The sequence below is a fragment of the Neofelis nebulosa genome, chromosome 2, assembly GCF_028018385.1.
Source record: "Neofelis nebulosa isolate mNeoNeb1 chromosome 2, mNeoNeb1.pri, whole genome shotgun sequence".
In the NCBI taxonomy this organism is placed as follows: domain Eukaryota; kingdom Metazoa; phylum Chordata; class Mammalia; order Carnivora; family Felidae; genus Neofelis; species Neofelis nebulosa.
In genome coordinates this window covers 178,795,127-178,809,730 of record NC_080783.1, presented here as the reverse complement: position 1 = coordinate 178,809,730, position 14,604 = coordinate 178,795,127, and the positions used below count along the sequence as shown (strand labels likewise).

Below are 14,604 nucleotides of genomic sequence, written 5' to 3'. Positions count from 1 at the left end.
TATGCCTTATGGCAAATGATGGTTCACGTGCTTCAGACACTCATCTGAGAGCACCACATAGAAGACAATCCACTAGAGCCATGGTTCTCAAAGTGAGGTCTCCTAACTAGCAGCATCGGCACCACCTGACCCTTGCCAGAAATACAAACTCTTGGGCCCCACCCCAAACTTACTGAATCAAACTCTGGAGGTGGGGCCTAGCCATCTGTTTTAACAAGCTTTCCAAGGGATTCCGATGTATGCTAAGTTTGAGAACTCCTGATCTAAAATAAACCCTTCTCACAGTGTGATTCTCAGACCACTGCTTAGAATTTGTTACAAACTACATCTCTTGGGAACCAGTGCACAGGCATAATCTGTACCAAAGTGGAGCCTGGACTCTACACCTCTAATAAGCACTCTCTGAGAGGCTCATGTTTCTGATTCCAAGTTTCAAATGCCACTGCATTCGATTATAAACTTCTCAAGGGCAAGCAAGAACTGTCTTGTTCACAGTTCAATTTGTTTCCAATAGCTGGGTTGTAACAGACATTCCGTGAATGTTTTTGAATGATTAGCTAGCTCTGGATCAACCTGCACATCAGTACAGCAACTGCCAAGGTTGCTTAGGACCATGACTGAGAACTACAGGCCTATGTGCTTGTCCTACCTTGTCTTATACCCCTTAAAACAAGAACAATTTTGTCTATTTTAAAACGGTGGTCAGCAGCTTGCTAATAACAGCTGGCTTATTAACTGAGGAATTAAAGCCATCTTTGTTTTAAGCTATTTGGTTTTAAAGAAAGAGAACTATGGGTTGGGAGAGCAAAAGAGGGAGTTGAGGGCCTTAGTGTAGTGCCTCAACAACCTCGAGGTGATGTTCAGACTGAGACTAATTTAAGTAAAGTTGACAGACATAACCGTGAGCCTGGGGAATATGAGCCATTCAGAAACAGTATACTGGCAAGAAAAGAAAATTCTATTAAGAGATGGCTTTCAGCACCTACATCCTTTGCTTAGTTCTGGAAGAAAGGCAGCCAAGACAAGGAAGAAAGAGACCTTTGGAATTCAGGTTCCTTGGTTATCGCTGAACACAGATATCCACCAAATTAGTTCAGTTAGGGGCAATAGCTAATTTATCAAGAAATTAAACCTTTTCAAGTTTTGCAAGCAACTGAGGCTTGATTGAAAGGGCTAAAAGAACACACACACACAGGATATTAAATAAATGACCTTAAGGATACACATATTTTAATAGTCCCATTTAGAAAAACTGTCGATTTATTTTTCTACCCAATTCAGTATCAGTGATATACAAAAGGATAAAATAGATTACCACATTTACAGGAAGATACACAAACCAACTATCAAGGAACAATCCAGCAAAGTAACAAATTGTTGCTTACCCACATCTACTCAAAGGTATACACGGTTCATTCTAGGACAGTTTCCCAGTTCCCCAGGAAAGAAGCTACCTGAATTTATACCCCCCATAAGGTGAAGCAAACATTACAAGTGCTGAAAAGAACCATGTTTTGTACTGACAGAGAAACGCTTTTAAAGAACACTCTCTAATTTTCAGGCCAATGTTATAGAGCACGTGTGGGCTCACAGGCAGGATAGGATTTCATCAAAGGAAATGCTTCCCTCCTCTTAGCCTTTCTAAGACCCTCCTCCTTGTACACAGGAGAGGGAGCTCCCTTTAATAACAGGTGGCCGAGCAATACCCTACCTCAGCGGATGGTGTGTAGGTTATCAACACATAATGGGGAAAAGGAACTACCTCTCTTATCTGCTAAATACAATCCACATTTGGGCGGAGTTTCCAAATCTCCACCAGGTGGACATTATGTGACCTGTATTTTGTACACAGCACATTTCCTTGAGAGAAAATAGGGATGAACACCTCTCAAATTTTCACATTGCTCATCACATGTACCTTTTCCCAAAGCATATGAGAAATGGCAAAAACCTAAGCCTGGCCAGATACTTTACCCAAGCCACTGAAAACTTACAGGAACCATCTCTTTGTCAATCTCCGGGATCCAGTGGGTGAAGTGCCACAATTCTTTAAGGGAAGCAGAAGGTTAAGAGTCCTTTTCTCCCAAAATGCCTCAGCCAGGGACAGCACAGACAGTGCAACAGAAAAAGCTCAACAGCTCCAAAACATGGAATTCAACAGTCTTCAGTCAACCTCGCCACACTCTTCTGGCCATCTCCAAGGAATTACCACATTCGAAATTCAATGTTCATATTCAAAAAAGAGATCACTCCACTTCAGATGAGAAAAAATAAAGCAATGGCAATTAGCCTAAATACTCCAAACACTTGACAACTGGGGAACTGTCCCCTAAAGACGCTCAAAAGGCCAGCAGGATTCATTTATAATTTGGCATGCGCTGGTTGATGGGGCAACAAATAAAAGGAATAAAGATATAATACATCAAGTAATCAGACAAATGGTAGACATACATACCACATTAAAGATTCATATACAATACTGTGCCGACTTTAAAGAAAAAACTGGGAGAGGGTGGAAGGAAAAGATAATAGGGAAAGAATTACAAGGGAGCATTTCAGTCTAACGCTAGTCCAGTGAATACTACCAGTGGGATTTCCAATCTTCCATCTCCAAAGAAGCTGATCTAATAAATTGTAAAATTACTTTGCTCATTTTGGGGGCATACAACATACTCCCAAGTACAGTAAGCCCTCTGACATTTTGGTTTCACTTGCTATTTGATGACTAAGTTGTTTCTGGTTGTAAAGATTTTCCTAATATATTTTTATTAGCCAGTTAACACAGCAAAGGCTGCTCCCTCTGTGAGGCCAAACGAGCTTCACCAAATAATTTGATCTAATGAAGATGAAGGGCGGGGGGGGGGGGGGGGGGAGGGGGGGCGGGGGGAAAGGGAAAGTTTCCTGGTTTTTGTTGCAAAACTTCTTCTCTCACTTAAAAAGCTCTGCAATCACTTAATGTTTTGTTCCAGAAAAAGAAAGCAAAACTAGTTGGGGAAAATACCCATACACTTATTGTTTACTAGCATGATACAAAACAAACTCATAGTTGTCAGTCAATCGTCTTTCAAAAATCAAATATGAATGTTTGATCTTGTAACTTAAGAACTGAATTTTTCCACATTCCTTTATAGAGAGTTAGCATCTGTAAATTGAGACCTTTTTTTTGGACAATCATGCAAATTTAATTTGTCCCTGGAAAGAAAAACACAACCTACCAGATTAACAAAATATGTCCTTTAAACAATAGTTTTTCTGTGAATTTTTCTCCACTATTACCATTTCATCCTTCAGTAAGCAGAAACCACTCTTAAAAAGTTTACGTATTTCGAGTGCACAGAGAGTTAAACTCACAGCAATCAGGAAGACTGAATCAAGTCGATCTATTTTACCTTCTGAACTGGTTCTACTCAGCTCAAAAATAAATTCTAAACATTTTCCAGTTATTATTATTAAGCTATAGAAGCTAGAGACATTTCTACTGCCAGAGAGGCTTCTGTAAAATTGAATAAAGATTTTTATTATACCACACACACAAAAAGCAATCGGTACAGAAAAGGCAGTTTTTGGTTATTCTGTTGAGAATTTCTTTCCATGATTTCTCCCATTAAAGTATAGTTTTCAAAGCAACCACCACGACAAAGGAAGCATCTAATTAGTCCATTTTCTTCTGATCCAAGAATGCTGAACATTTACTGTCCCATCTGTAGCTGTATCAGCAGTGTAATGAACACAGTTTATATTACTGAGCTATTCTTTGAACTCCAAGAACTGTTGAAGTCTTTTCTGATGTTCTGCAGATGCTTGCACAGCACTAAATGAAACATAAATTCAAAGCATAAGCTTTATTTTACATTAAGCATATTAAGTGAACCACAGAGCACAGAGTCAATATTTTTCAAAACAATTAAAAATGAATAGAAATCTTCACTTATTTAGTACTTCTGAGAGGGCTGGATGAAAACCCTCCTTAATCTAATGAGGAGGAGGGCTTGCATTCAGTAACAGCATGCTTCTACCTTCTAAGAGACCAAAGCAAATTAAGACTGACAAGTGAAAGCATCGATTTTAACCTGCTCTGCTGTGGAACCTGCTGTGCAGAGTTCCAGGCCTTGCAGTAGATTTTCTGGATTTTATTATTTTATTTAAACCAGATTCCAACATTATCTTTGAGTTGTGGAGTATTTGAATTGCCTTTAATATAAAATCCTTTAAACTAAAATGTTTGCTTAAAACACAATAGACTCCACTAATCGTTTTCAAAGGTAACAGCTTGGTGGTTTAGATTTAGTTTTCCCTTTGAACATAAGTTATGTCTTAGATGGGGAAATAGAGTTCTCTCCCTACCCTTGCCTCCCACAAAAATACATTACCTTGATAAAAGCGGAGTAAATATATTCTGTAAGTAGTATAAAACTTCTTTTCAAATTTTTGGGTAAAAAATGAATAAAGATTCTGGTCTTATTATTAAATGATAAAAAAAATCCAGGTTATAAAAGTTACAACTTTTAAAAGTGCCAAAAAAGTCTTCTTACAATAATTCTGCTTCAAATCATCCCAAATCGCCTTATAAATACACATCTCTGCTTGCTTAAACCAGCTGCCTCTAACTGAACCATTTCAAGTACTTTACTGTGTGGACTCTCTCCGGGTGCTAGTGAGGCCAGATAACATACCCATTTCACAGGAGGGTAAACAGTATCACAAAGATCAGAGATTAGGGGAGACAACTCAGCCTACTGGTTAAGACTATAGACACCATTAAATAGAACACTAGGTCAGAGAGACTGGAGTCTGAATTCTGGTTCTACATAATCGTGGGCAAGTTAAATCATTAGGTAACTTGACTGCAACCACAGATAGTCGATGATGTAACCGGACATAAATCCAAATGTTTTAACTCCAAATCTTTTTTCCCCACCATACCATTCTGTCCTGGACATACAACAGTCTGCTGACCTCATCATATATAAAAGATGGCTCTTCTCAGAGAAAAGAAACTAAGGCAGAATTTCAGTGTCATAATTTATCAGTCATGCATCCCCCATTCTTATCTAAAACTCTCTATTTCCCCCTTTCTCCCTGCTTTTGCTCTATCATCATATACATATTTCATGCTCCACATTCATCAAGCATCCTCCATGGTGGTTTATATCTCAGAGGCAGTCTATAATATAGGGAGAAATGGTGGGATTTTAAGAGTAAGTAAGACCAGATTTCAGATTCATGTTCAAAACCCAACTAGACTGTGCTGTTAGGCAAGTCCTTAATCTCCTTGAGCCTCAGTTTCCATATCTGTACAATTATGATAACCTCTATACCTCATAGATGCTTTGAGAGAAGGAAATGAAAAAAATGTATTGACAGTGCTAAGTGTATTGTCTAGAACAGTGCTGTATTGATAAACTTTCTGCAATGACACAAATGTTTTAGACCTAAGATGTCCAATACAGTAGCCACTAGCCACATGTAGTTACTGGGGACTTAAAATGTGGCCAGTTGGACTGACAAACTGAATTTTTAGTTAATTTAAATTTGAACAGTAATACGGAGTTATCATATTGGAGAGCACAGAGGTAGAAGGCACTCCATAAATTTTTTTTTTTGTTTTTAAACAAGTGAATAAGCCTCTGAAAAGAGAGAGGATTATCTAGTGCTCTTTACATTGCCACAGAGCCAAGTGTCCCATAAAAACCTGCTATTACTGCTGTGCACTGTGGAAGTAAAAGGAAATATACTACTCTTTCTAAAGGTAGGCAGCATGCAGAAGTTCTAAACTACTCATTGACCGCATACAGAAAAAGCAATCTCTTGTGCCTTCTAAAGTTCATTTATAATTGTGATAAACACAGTTTAGTTAATAAACTAGCATCCCTTACCCTGCTGAGCTGGATTATTTCATGAGAAGAAAGCAGTAAACATCAATGAAACTAAATATAAACAGGCTTGGCATTTGTGGTTTTCTTTCTGGTTCTGTTTCCAAAGGTGTCATGATCTGTCATTGTTTTTCTAGCATGATTCACAAAGCACCAAGGACTCATTTATGGAACACTCTGCTCACCCAAAGTCTTAGTTAGCTGACTAAAATGTAATATCAGAATTATTTTTAATATGCTTTTCTGGAAAGGTACTCAATTTTTTGCTTTTTATCTCATAAGGATGTTTTGGTAATTAAAAAAAAAAATCTTTTATAACTTTCTATCCTTTTTTGTCTGTTTGAAAGAAGGCCCCAAAGCTTATATGATAGGCCCAATTTTAAAATATAACGTCGATATCAAAGCTGTTAATTCCCAGTAGGAATTATGAAAGTCACATGTTGCACATGTAAGCCTTTATAATTCTCATACCTGTTTCTCATGGGAACTCCTGAAAGTAGATTATCATCATGGGTTAAAACAGGTAAACTTACTTCAGATGTTCACCAAATGTAGTAGTTATTCGATAGATGGCAGTTTTTAATGATGCTCTAAATGCAAATCTTAATGTTTTATAAGAAGTGTCCACAAGGCTTCCTGAAATCCGAGGTGGTTTACTGGAAGCATGAGGAAGCTTGAAGTACTTGTCAACTGCCTAGATCAAGAAAGAAAGAAGGCACATTAGTTCAGAATATCAATAAAGCCATATTAGTCCAAAGAATCAAGGAGATTTTATTTCAAGTAAATTAAGAGAGAGAGAGATACACACACCATACAGGCATTCTAGAAAACATTTATTTTGGATCACAGTCAAAAGTTTGAAAGACAATGCAGTGGATGTTTAGCCACTACAGCAGTTAGCACAGAAAAGTTCAGACCTGTCGTCTAAAGAGGAGCCATTCTGCAACGGTCCTGAAAATGCAAAGGTGGGAAGTGAAATACAGATATCCTACTTTGCTTATGGTGTGTGACAGCTAAGAATACTTTTATTATAAATCTCAGAAAAAAAAAAAAAAAGACCAAAACTTTATGCTTTACAGAAATAAAGTTACTTACTATAAACTAGCTTATCTTCCTTTCTAGATGATAAAACATCTATGAGCAATAGGTAGAGAGAGAGAGAGAGAATCCATAAATGAAAGTGACTTTATTTATACTTGATAGAAAAAGAAATATAGATTTAAGTGTATTTTTTGAAGGCCAAAGGTAAATAATATAATTTTTAAAAGATATAACTACATTAAGAAAAGAAAGAACTAAAGATACAGAAGTGTAAGTGTATTAAACTATTACAGAAAGATAATACTATAGTGACAAGAAATAATACTTTAAGATTATTGTTCATAGTTATGGATAGAACCACCAAAAGAACTAAATACAGTTAAAATGATTTCTGCCATCATGTTTTTAATTTCAAGAGCTCTTTTATATCATCTGAGTGATCCCTTTTATTTTACCATCCTATTTTTGTTTCAAGGATGCAATATCCTCTCCTATTTCTGGGGATTTTGATGATTGTTGTGGTTTTGGTTTTTGGTTTTATAGTTTCTTCCAAGCTACTTTCCCCATCTTTGTTTCTTTGGTCTCTATTTTCTGCATTAGAGACTGTGCTCAGAAATCTAGTGATCCCTGGCTCATGAATGCGAGAGGGACCTCCTAAAAAGCTGACCAAAAGCACTGAATACATAGAGATTACTCACAACAGGCTTCACAAGAGGTGACCTGCATGGATTTTTTAGGGTTGCCCAACTCAGTAACTTTGTTTTTCTTCTTGGATTAGTCAGAGTTCCCAGAGAAGAGTTTTCCAGTACTCTGTCTGGTGGGCCTGTATTCAGGGGAGTATACCCCTATCTATTTAATACAGAAGCCACAAGCGTGTCTGTCGTGTCCACTCACAACTCTGCCAGCCCAGAGAGCCCAGTGCTCTACCCTCTCTAAAGGACAAACCTCAGCTGCTGGAGGCGGGGGCACCAGCAGCAGAGAATCTAGAGATCTAATTTTCGAACAGCTCTCAGCCATCGTTCTTATTTTGGTACCTATCCGTTCATCCTTAGTTCCAGAGGTACTGGGGGCCGGTCTCATTACCAACTTCAGATTTGCTTCTGGGGTCTGCCAAGTTAGTTATCTCAACCATCTCCTCTCCAGCTTTGAAGACTCTGTTGCTGTTGTCTCCTCTCCTGTTTGTGGATTTATGTCTTTTTAAAAGTCCTTTTACTGTGGTTTAGCAGAGTGTGGGGGAAGGAACAAGATTTAGTGTGTGTGTTCGGTCTGCCATGACAAGTTCAAGTCCAATCATTTATTCTTTCAACAGTAACTTATAAGAGTGTTTCCTGAGACCAGGACATACCTGAAATAATTTTAGGCAGAATGGGAGGTGGTATTCAGTGACATACCCAAGCAACATTAGGTAACACTGAATCATAATGGAAAAGTTACTTCCTTTTCAATTTTCTTGCAAACTTTGATTAACCCTCATTAGACCAGGAAAAATAGCTATCATCATTTACCGCCTGGGTCCAATGGTCCCTTTTTATAATTTAAAGTCACCTTACAAAAAATCTACAGAAGAATGATACCATCAAAATGCAATTATTTTTAAAAATTTTTGACAGCTCATAATTTTGTTGAAGACAGTCAATCCATTTTCCTTGCACCATAATGGTAAAATATTTTCATTCTTAGGTTTATATTCAAAATATAAATTCAAATGACAAATCTAGTGAGTTTTTTCATTTCAACATCATCTATTTCTTTCCAATCACCTCTGCATACACCTTTGTATCCCTTCAGCATTTATCCACTTATAAGCCATATAAAGTAAACTTTGGTGTAAAATATCACAGAAAATGAAAGAATACTGTCACATATACTCTCAACAAAATGGGATGATCCACAGGTTCTTATTATAAAATATTTTGGGACAAAGTCCTTCCTCTTGAATGACTTACTGAATGAGAATATCACATATATTTCCTTTTTCCTTAAAAATACACCATTCTGTCATCGATTCTTGAGTTTGAAAAAATATATCTAGAATATTATCATCTGAAGATTCACGGTTTAAAATTTCTCTTCTATGATCCTCATTAAAATCTAGAGCTGTGCGATCCAATACAGTAACCACTAAGATACATGGAATGTGGCAGGTTTGAACTGAGATTTGCCTAAGTGAAAAGTACACATCAGATTTTGAGGACTTAGTGTTAAAAAATATATAAAATATCTAAGGGTTCCTGGGTGGCTCAGTCAGTTGAGCGACCAAACTCTTGATTTCGGCTCAGGTCATGATCCCAGGGTCGTAGGCTCAAGCCAAACGTCAGGCTCTGTACTGAGTGTGGAGCCTGCTGAACTCCGCCCCTTTCCCTGACCCGCAAATGCTCTAAAATAAAAAATAAATACGTATAAAATACCTCAATAATTTTGTATTGATTACATAATAAAATTACATTTTAGATAAACTGAGTTAAATAAAATATATCCTTAAAATTAACCTCACCTGTATTTTTTTAATGTAACTATTAGAAAATGTAAAATTATATTGCATTATATTTCTATCTGACAAAGCTAGTCTAGAGTGCTATTTCCATTCATCTTCTGATTTATCTAAATAATATTGCACATACTGGCAATTTTCTTCCAATTGCCAATGTGAGTAAAAAAATTTTTTAATTCTGAATTAGCAACTATATTCAATGAAAGTTTAAAAAAAAAAAGACTATAAAAACGTATGTCCATATTCTTATATACTTTTTTTTTTTAATTTTTTTTTTAACATTTATTTATTTTTGAGACAGAGACAGAGCATGAACGGGGGAGGGTCAGAGAGAGAGGGAGACACAGAATCTGAAACAGGCTCCAGGCTCCGAGTGGTCAGCACAGAGCCCGACGCGGGGCTTGAACTCACGGACCGCGAGATCATGACCTGAGCCGAAGTCGGCCGCTCAACCGACTGAGCCACCCAGGCGCCCCGCTTATATACTTTTCTTGAAATGGGGCGCCTGGGTGGCGCAGTCGGTTAAGCGTCCGACTTCAGCCAGGTCACGATCTCGCGGTCCGTGAGTTCGAGCCCCGCGTCAGGCTCTGGGCTGATGGCTCAGAGCCTGGAGCCTGTTTCCGATTCTGTGTCTCCCTCTCTCTCTGCCCCTCCCCCGTTCATGCTCTATCTCTCTCTGTCCCAAAAATAAATAAAAAACGTTGAAAAAAAAAAAAAAAAAAAAAAAGAAAGATGATGGAATACTATGTGATTCCATCATTCTCCTGTTTCTTATTGGGATTTTTTACCACAATTGGGAATAAATAATGAGCAATGATGAAATAATTCCTAGGATGCTCAAACAGCAAATCTTGAAATCTTTACATTTCAAGATACCAGAAACATCAAATCACTAAGATTCCAAGATACATCTTGGATTTTATTTATTTACTTATTTATTTTAAATGGTTAGCTTACTTTTCTTTAGACTGATTTTTTTTTAATGTTTATTTACTTTTTCTGAAAGGCAGAGAGAGAGAGAGAGAGAGAGAGAGAGAGAGAGAGAATGCGCGCACACAAGTGGGGGAGAAGCAGAGAGACAGGGAGACACAGAATCAGAAGCAGGTTCCAGGCTCTGAGCTGTCAGCACACAGCCCTATGTAGGGCTTGAACCCACAAACTGCAAGATCATGACCTGAGCTGAAGTCGAACACTTAACCGACTGAGCCACCCAAGCACCCACATCTTAGATTTTAAAAGGGTCTGAAGGGTAAATACAAAAGAATGAATTTTGTTAAATTGTTTTTTATCTGTTCTCTGAAAGACCTCTAAGAATAAAAGTCATAAAATATCAGCTCTTAAAAAATAAGGAACGACAGACCCTAATGAGATAAGGGTTAAACGAGGGAGGAAAGTCTGGGTTTGGAGCTAATGTGTCCCTAACACATCTTGAATCCTCATTAATCTCCTTCTATGACAAAGGATAAATAGGTTTCAGGTTCAGGGACTTCAGCAAACAACAGTATCTACAGCTAGAGCTTTCAATTATTGTCTTTTCTCACTTTGACTGTCTTACCCTTAATACTGAAATCCAAAAAGCCCTGAAAACAAAAACTTTTCTAACTATTGGTGGCAAAAGCTGACCTGACTTCATCTGGCAGTAAAACCTGACCTGAGCTGACACAGGCTATTTACAGTCTTTATTTACTTAATATGAAGACCCAGATATTTCACTGCAGAAAAGTATTAATGTATCTGATTAAGGGGATTCTACCTCAGATACCAATAGGAGTATTTTGTAATCTAGGATATATATACAATGTTATATTTTTAAGATCCAAAAAAATCTGAATTTTGAAATATATCCTACGGTTTGAGATAAGGAACTGTGCACCTATGTTCTATTTATAGCAATTCAAGCTAGTTTTCCTTTTACAAAAGTGAGATAAAATTTCCTTTGAAATAAATTTAAGTTAGGGGTACCTGGCTGACTCAGTTGGGAGAGCATGAGACTCTTGATCTCAGGGTTGTGAGTTCAAGCCCCATGTTAGGTATAGAAATCACTTAAAAATAAAATCCAAATTAATGAATTAATTAAGCTTATAATGAACGACTTGAAATACTAAATAAGTAAATAATAGTTCAGGTGGCAAATAGGACTAAAATTATGGCAATAACGTGGTAATAAACAATGACAGCAAAAACTATGGAAGTAGTAAATGAATAACTTCACTCTAGGAAACACCAGTTTGCAGTATTTAGTGATGTATGCCATAGTTAGAACCGAAGTACTTAATCAGCTGTGAGGTTAAACAAGTATTTATTGAGCACTCATTTTATGCACTACACATGGTTTCTGGCCTGAAGATTCAGATTACACAACTGGGATCTCAAATATACAGTTAAGAATTATCTCAAACAACAAAAAGGGTAAACAGTGAGTAGAGTACACCACTAAACAATATACTCTTCAGTAAAAATTAAAAATCCCCAAAAGGCCTTACGTTAGCCCTTATAGAAGCCTCAAAAAGGGCTATACTATGAAAATAGGCACTTTTGGCCCATTTATATTTATATGCACTGTATATGCACACAAGCCGAATAAAGGGAAAACTCTCGTTGCTCTCCTGTGACTATTTATCTGTCAGTGTCATTAACAAATTGTCCACCGTGCAGAGCTTTGAAAGCGCCTCGTCTCAAGGATCTTACTTACAACCTAGTTAAAATAGAGGTTTATTCCACGAACGCCAGAGTCCCAAACAAATGGCAAGGAGAACACCAGACTCTGTTAAATGTAATCATGACTACAGAGCAGAGTTTCTCAACCTCAGCACTACTGACATCTTGGACTGGGTAATACTCAGTTGTGGGGGCTGCTTTGTGCATTATGGGCTGTTTAGCAGCATCCCTGGCCTCCACAAAGGATGCCAGTAGCATTCCCCTCTATCTGTGACAATCAAAATGTCTCCAGACATTGCCCAAAGTTTCCTGGGGAACAAAACTGCCCCTGGCAAAAACCACAGCTACAAAATGATACTCTTAGATGATGCTGATAGCTAAATTTACTGATGGCAGTTATTGTGTGCCAGGCACAGAGTTTAGCTGCTTTATATATGTTACCTCATTTAAATATTAAAATAATTTGCTAACAAAGACACCATGCTGACATCACAAGCATTTCATTTAATGTTCATTTAATTGTTATTTATTGCATACCTGTTTTATGTTCTCTGATCATTTTACATTTCTGTACATTGTGGCACTTGTTACAATTGTAGTTAATTATTCATAGATTATCTGTTTTATACTCTGTAAACTAGAGGGCTGGAACCATGTCTGTCTTTCTCTATTCTGTATCTTAGCACATGGTAACTGTTTGATTATTGTCAGGCAATTGATAACTTAGGACACCACTCTAGACTCTGTATACAGATTTTATCTCGAACCCTCATAATAACCGTGCAAGGTACTATTTCTGTTTTAAAGATGAAGACTCTAACCTGACAGATGTTTAATAAATTACCCTTGATCATTCAGAAAGTATAAGAGCCTGGACTTGAACCGGACATCTGTCTGACACTATGTCTCTTAGACTGCTTGCTTACAGTAGTGATAGCAATACTTTTTTTTAATCTTGAAAGATGTTTTCTCCTGTACACTGTAAGAATTCTGTCATACAACATGGAAATAATAACGAAGTAATAAAAGCTTACATTTGTTGGGTACTTAATATGGGACAGGCATCCTGAGTACTGATCTCATCCATTGTTCACATCCCCATGAGGTAAGTACTACTATTACTATCTCCATTTTCCAGATACAGAAACTGATGTTTAGAGATTATTATTTTCACCGGTTATACGATGCACTCCCCCGCCCCGCCATTTTAAAATTCCTGAAATGGAGATGTATCTTCTAATTAATGATACCTTAGACTCAATGAAATATGGTAAATGTACTTCTAAGGTTGCACAGCTAGGAAGTAGTAGGAGCTAGGACTCAGACACAGGTGGGATTGATTCTAGATCTCGCACTTTGGTCCATCTAACATACTGCCATTCTATCTCAGGAAAGGTTAGGAGATGCATAACCCTCCAAGCCCTCACAGAGGCAAAGGACTAGGAGTCCGAAAGCCTGGTTTTCAAATCTGACTTGACCATTTACTGAGCATAATCTTAAATAAGTCGTACCAAAAGATAGTAGCCTTTTTGAGACAGATACAATCATGTACAACAGCCCTTATTCTAACCTTAGTTGTTAAAATTTTAAAGAAAAATCATTTCTTTGGAATACCACACAAACGTTAGGTAGAGCAGCAGAGGATTCTAGAGGAACGAAAAATGAACTGCGACTTATAAAAGAATATTGGTCAAGTGTCTCTGAGCCTTCAAACCCACAGTTCTACACTGCTAATGCCCTGCAAACAGCTCAGGTTCAAGTTCCAGCTCTGCCACCTGAGACTTGTGAGCGAGACCTGAAGCTAGCCTCCCTCACCTCTAAAATAGGCCTAAAATACCTCCATCCTACTTCCTTCACAAGATAGTTACGAGGACCAAAAAAAATAAAAATAGAGATAATAATAGTAATAATGGTATGAGTGAAATTGTATGGTATTTGTCTTTTTCAAACTTATTTCTCTTTTCTTACTTTTTAAGAGAGAGAGAGTGTGAGTGAGCTGGGGAGAGGAGCAGAGAGAGAGGGAGAGAGAATCCCAAGCAGGTACCACACTCAGCCTGGAGCCGGATGTGGGGCTCAGTCCCACCACCCTGGAATCATAACCTGAGCTGAAATCAAGAGTCGGACGCTCAACTGACTAAGCCATCCAGATGCCCCTAATCGACTTATCTCACTTAGCATAATACCCTCTGGATCTATCCATGTTGTTGCAAATAGCAAGATCTCATTCTTCTTTATGGCTGAGTAATATTTCATTGTGTGCGTGTCCCCCCCGCACATCTTCTTTATCCATTCATCTATGGATGGACACACTTGGGTTGCTTCCGTTATCTTGGCTGTTGTAAGTAATGCTGCAATAAGCACAGGGGTGCATGTATCTTTCCAAGTTACTGTTTTCATTTTCTGTGAGTAAACACCTGGAAGTGGAATCATTAGATCATAGGGTAGTTCTATTTTTAATTTTTTGAGGAACCTCCATACTGTCTTCCGCAGTTTGCATTCCCACCAATAATGCATGAGGGAGGGTTCCTCTTCTCCACATCC

The 14,604-nt window shown here is 37.7% G+C and overlaps 1 protein-coding gene across 1 annotated transcript in view; it reads right to left on the bottom strand.

The window, feature by feature from the left end:
• Positions 1 to 1,242: 1,242 nt before the first annotated feature.
• The window catches only part of NDC1 (NDC1 transmembrane nucleoporin), a 47,338-nt gene continuing 33,976 nt past the window's right edge, over positions 1,243 to 14,604 (bottom strand). The window contains exons 17-18 of the mRNA XM_058695841.1: positions 6,407 to 6,567; positions 1,243 to 3,811 (exon numbers count right to left, since the gene is read on the bottom strand). Of these exons, the coding sequence (XP_058551824.1) occupies positions 3,748 to 3,811; positions 6,407 to 6,567 (225 nt within the window). The 3' untranslated portion in view covers positions 1,243 to 3,747. The remainder of the gene's footprint in view (positions 3,812 to 6,406; positions 6,568 to 14,604) is intronic.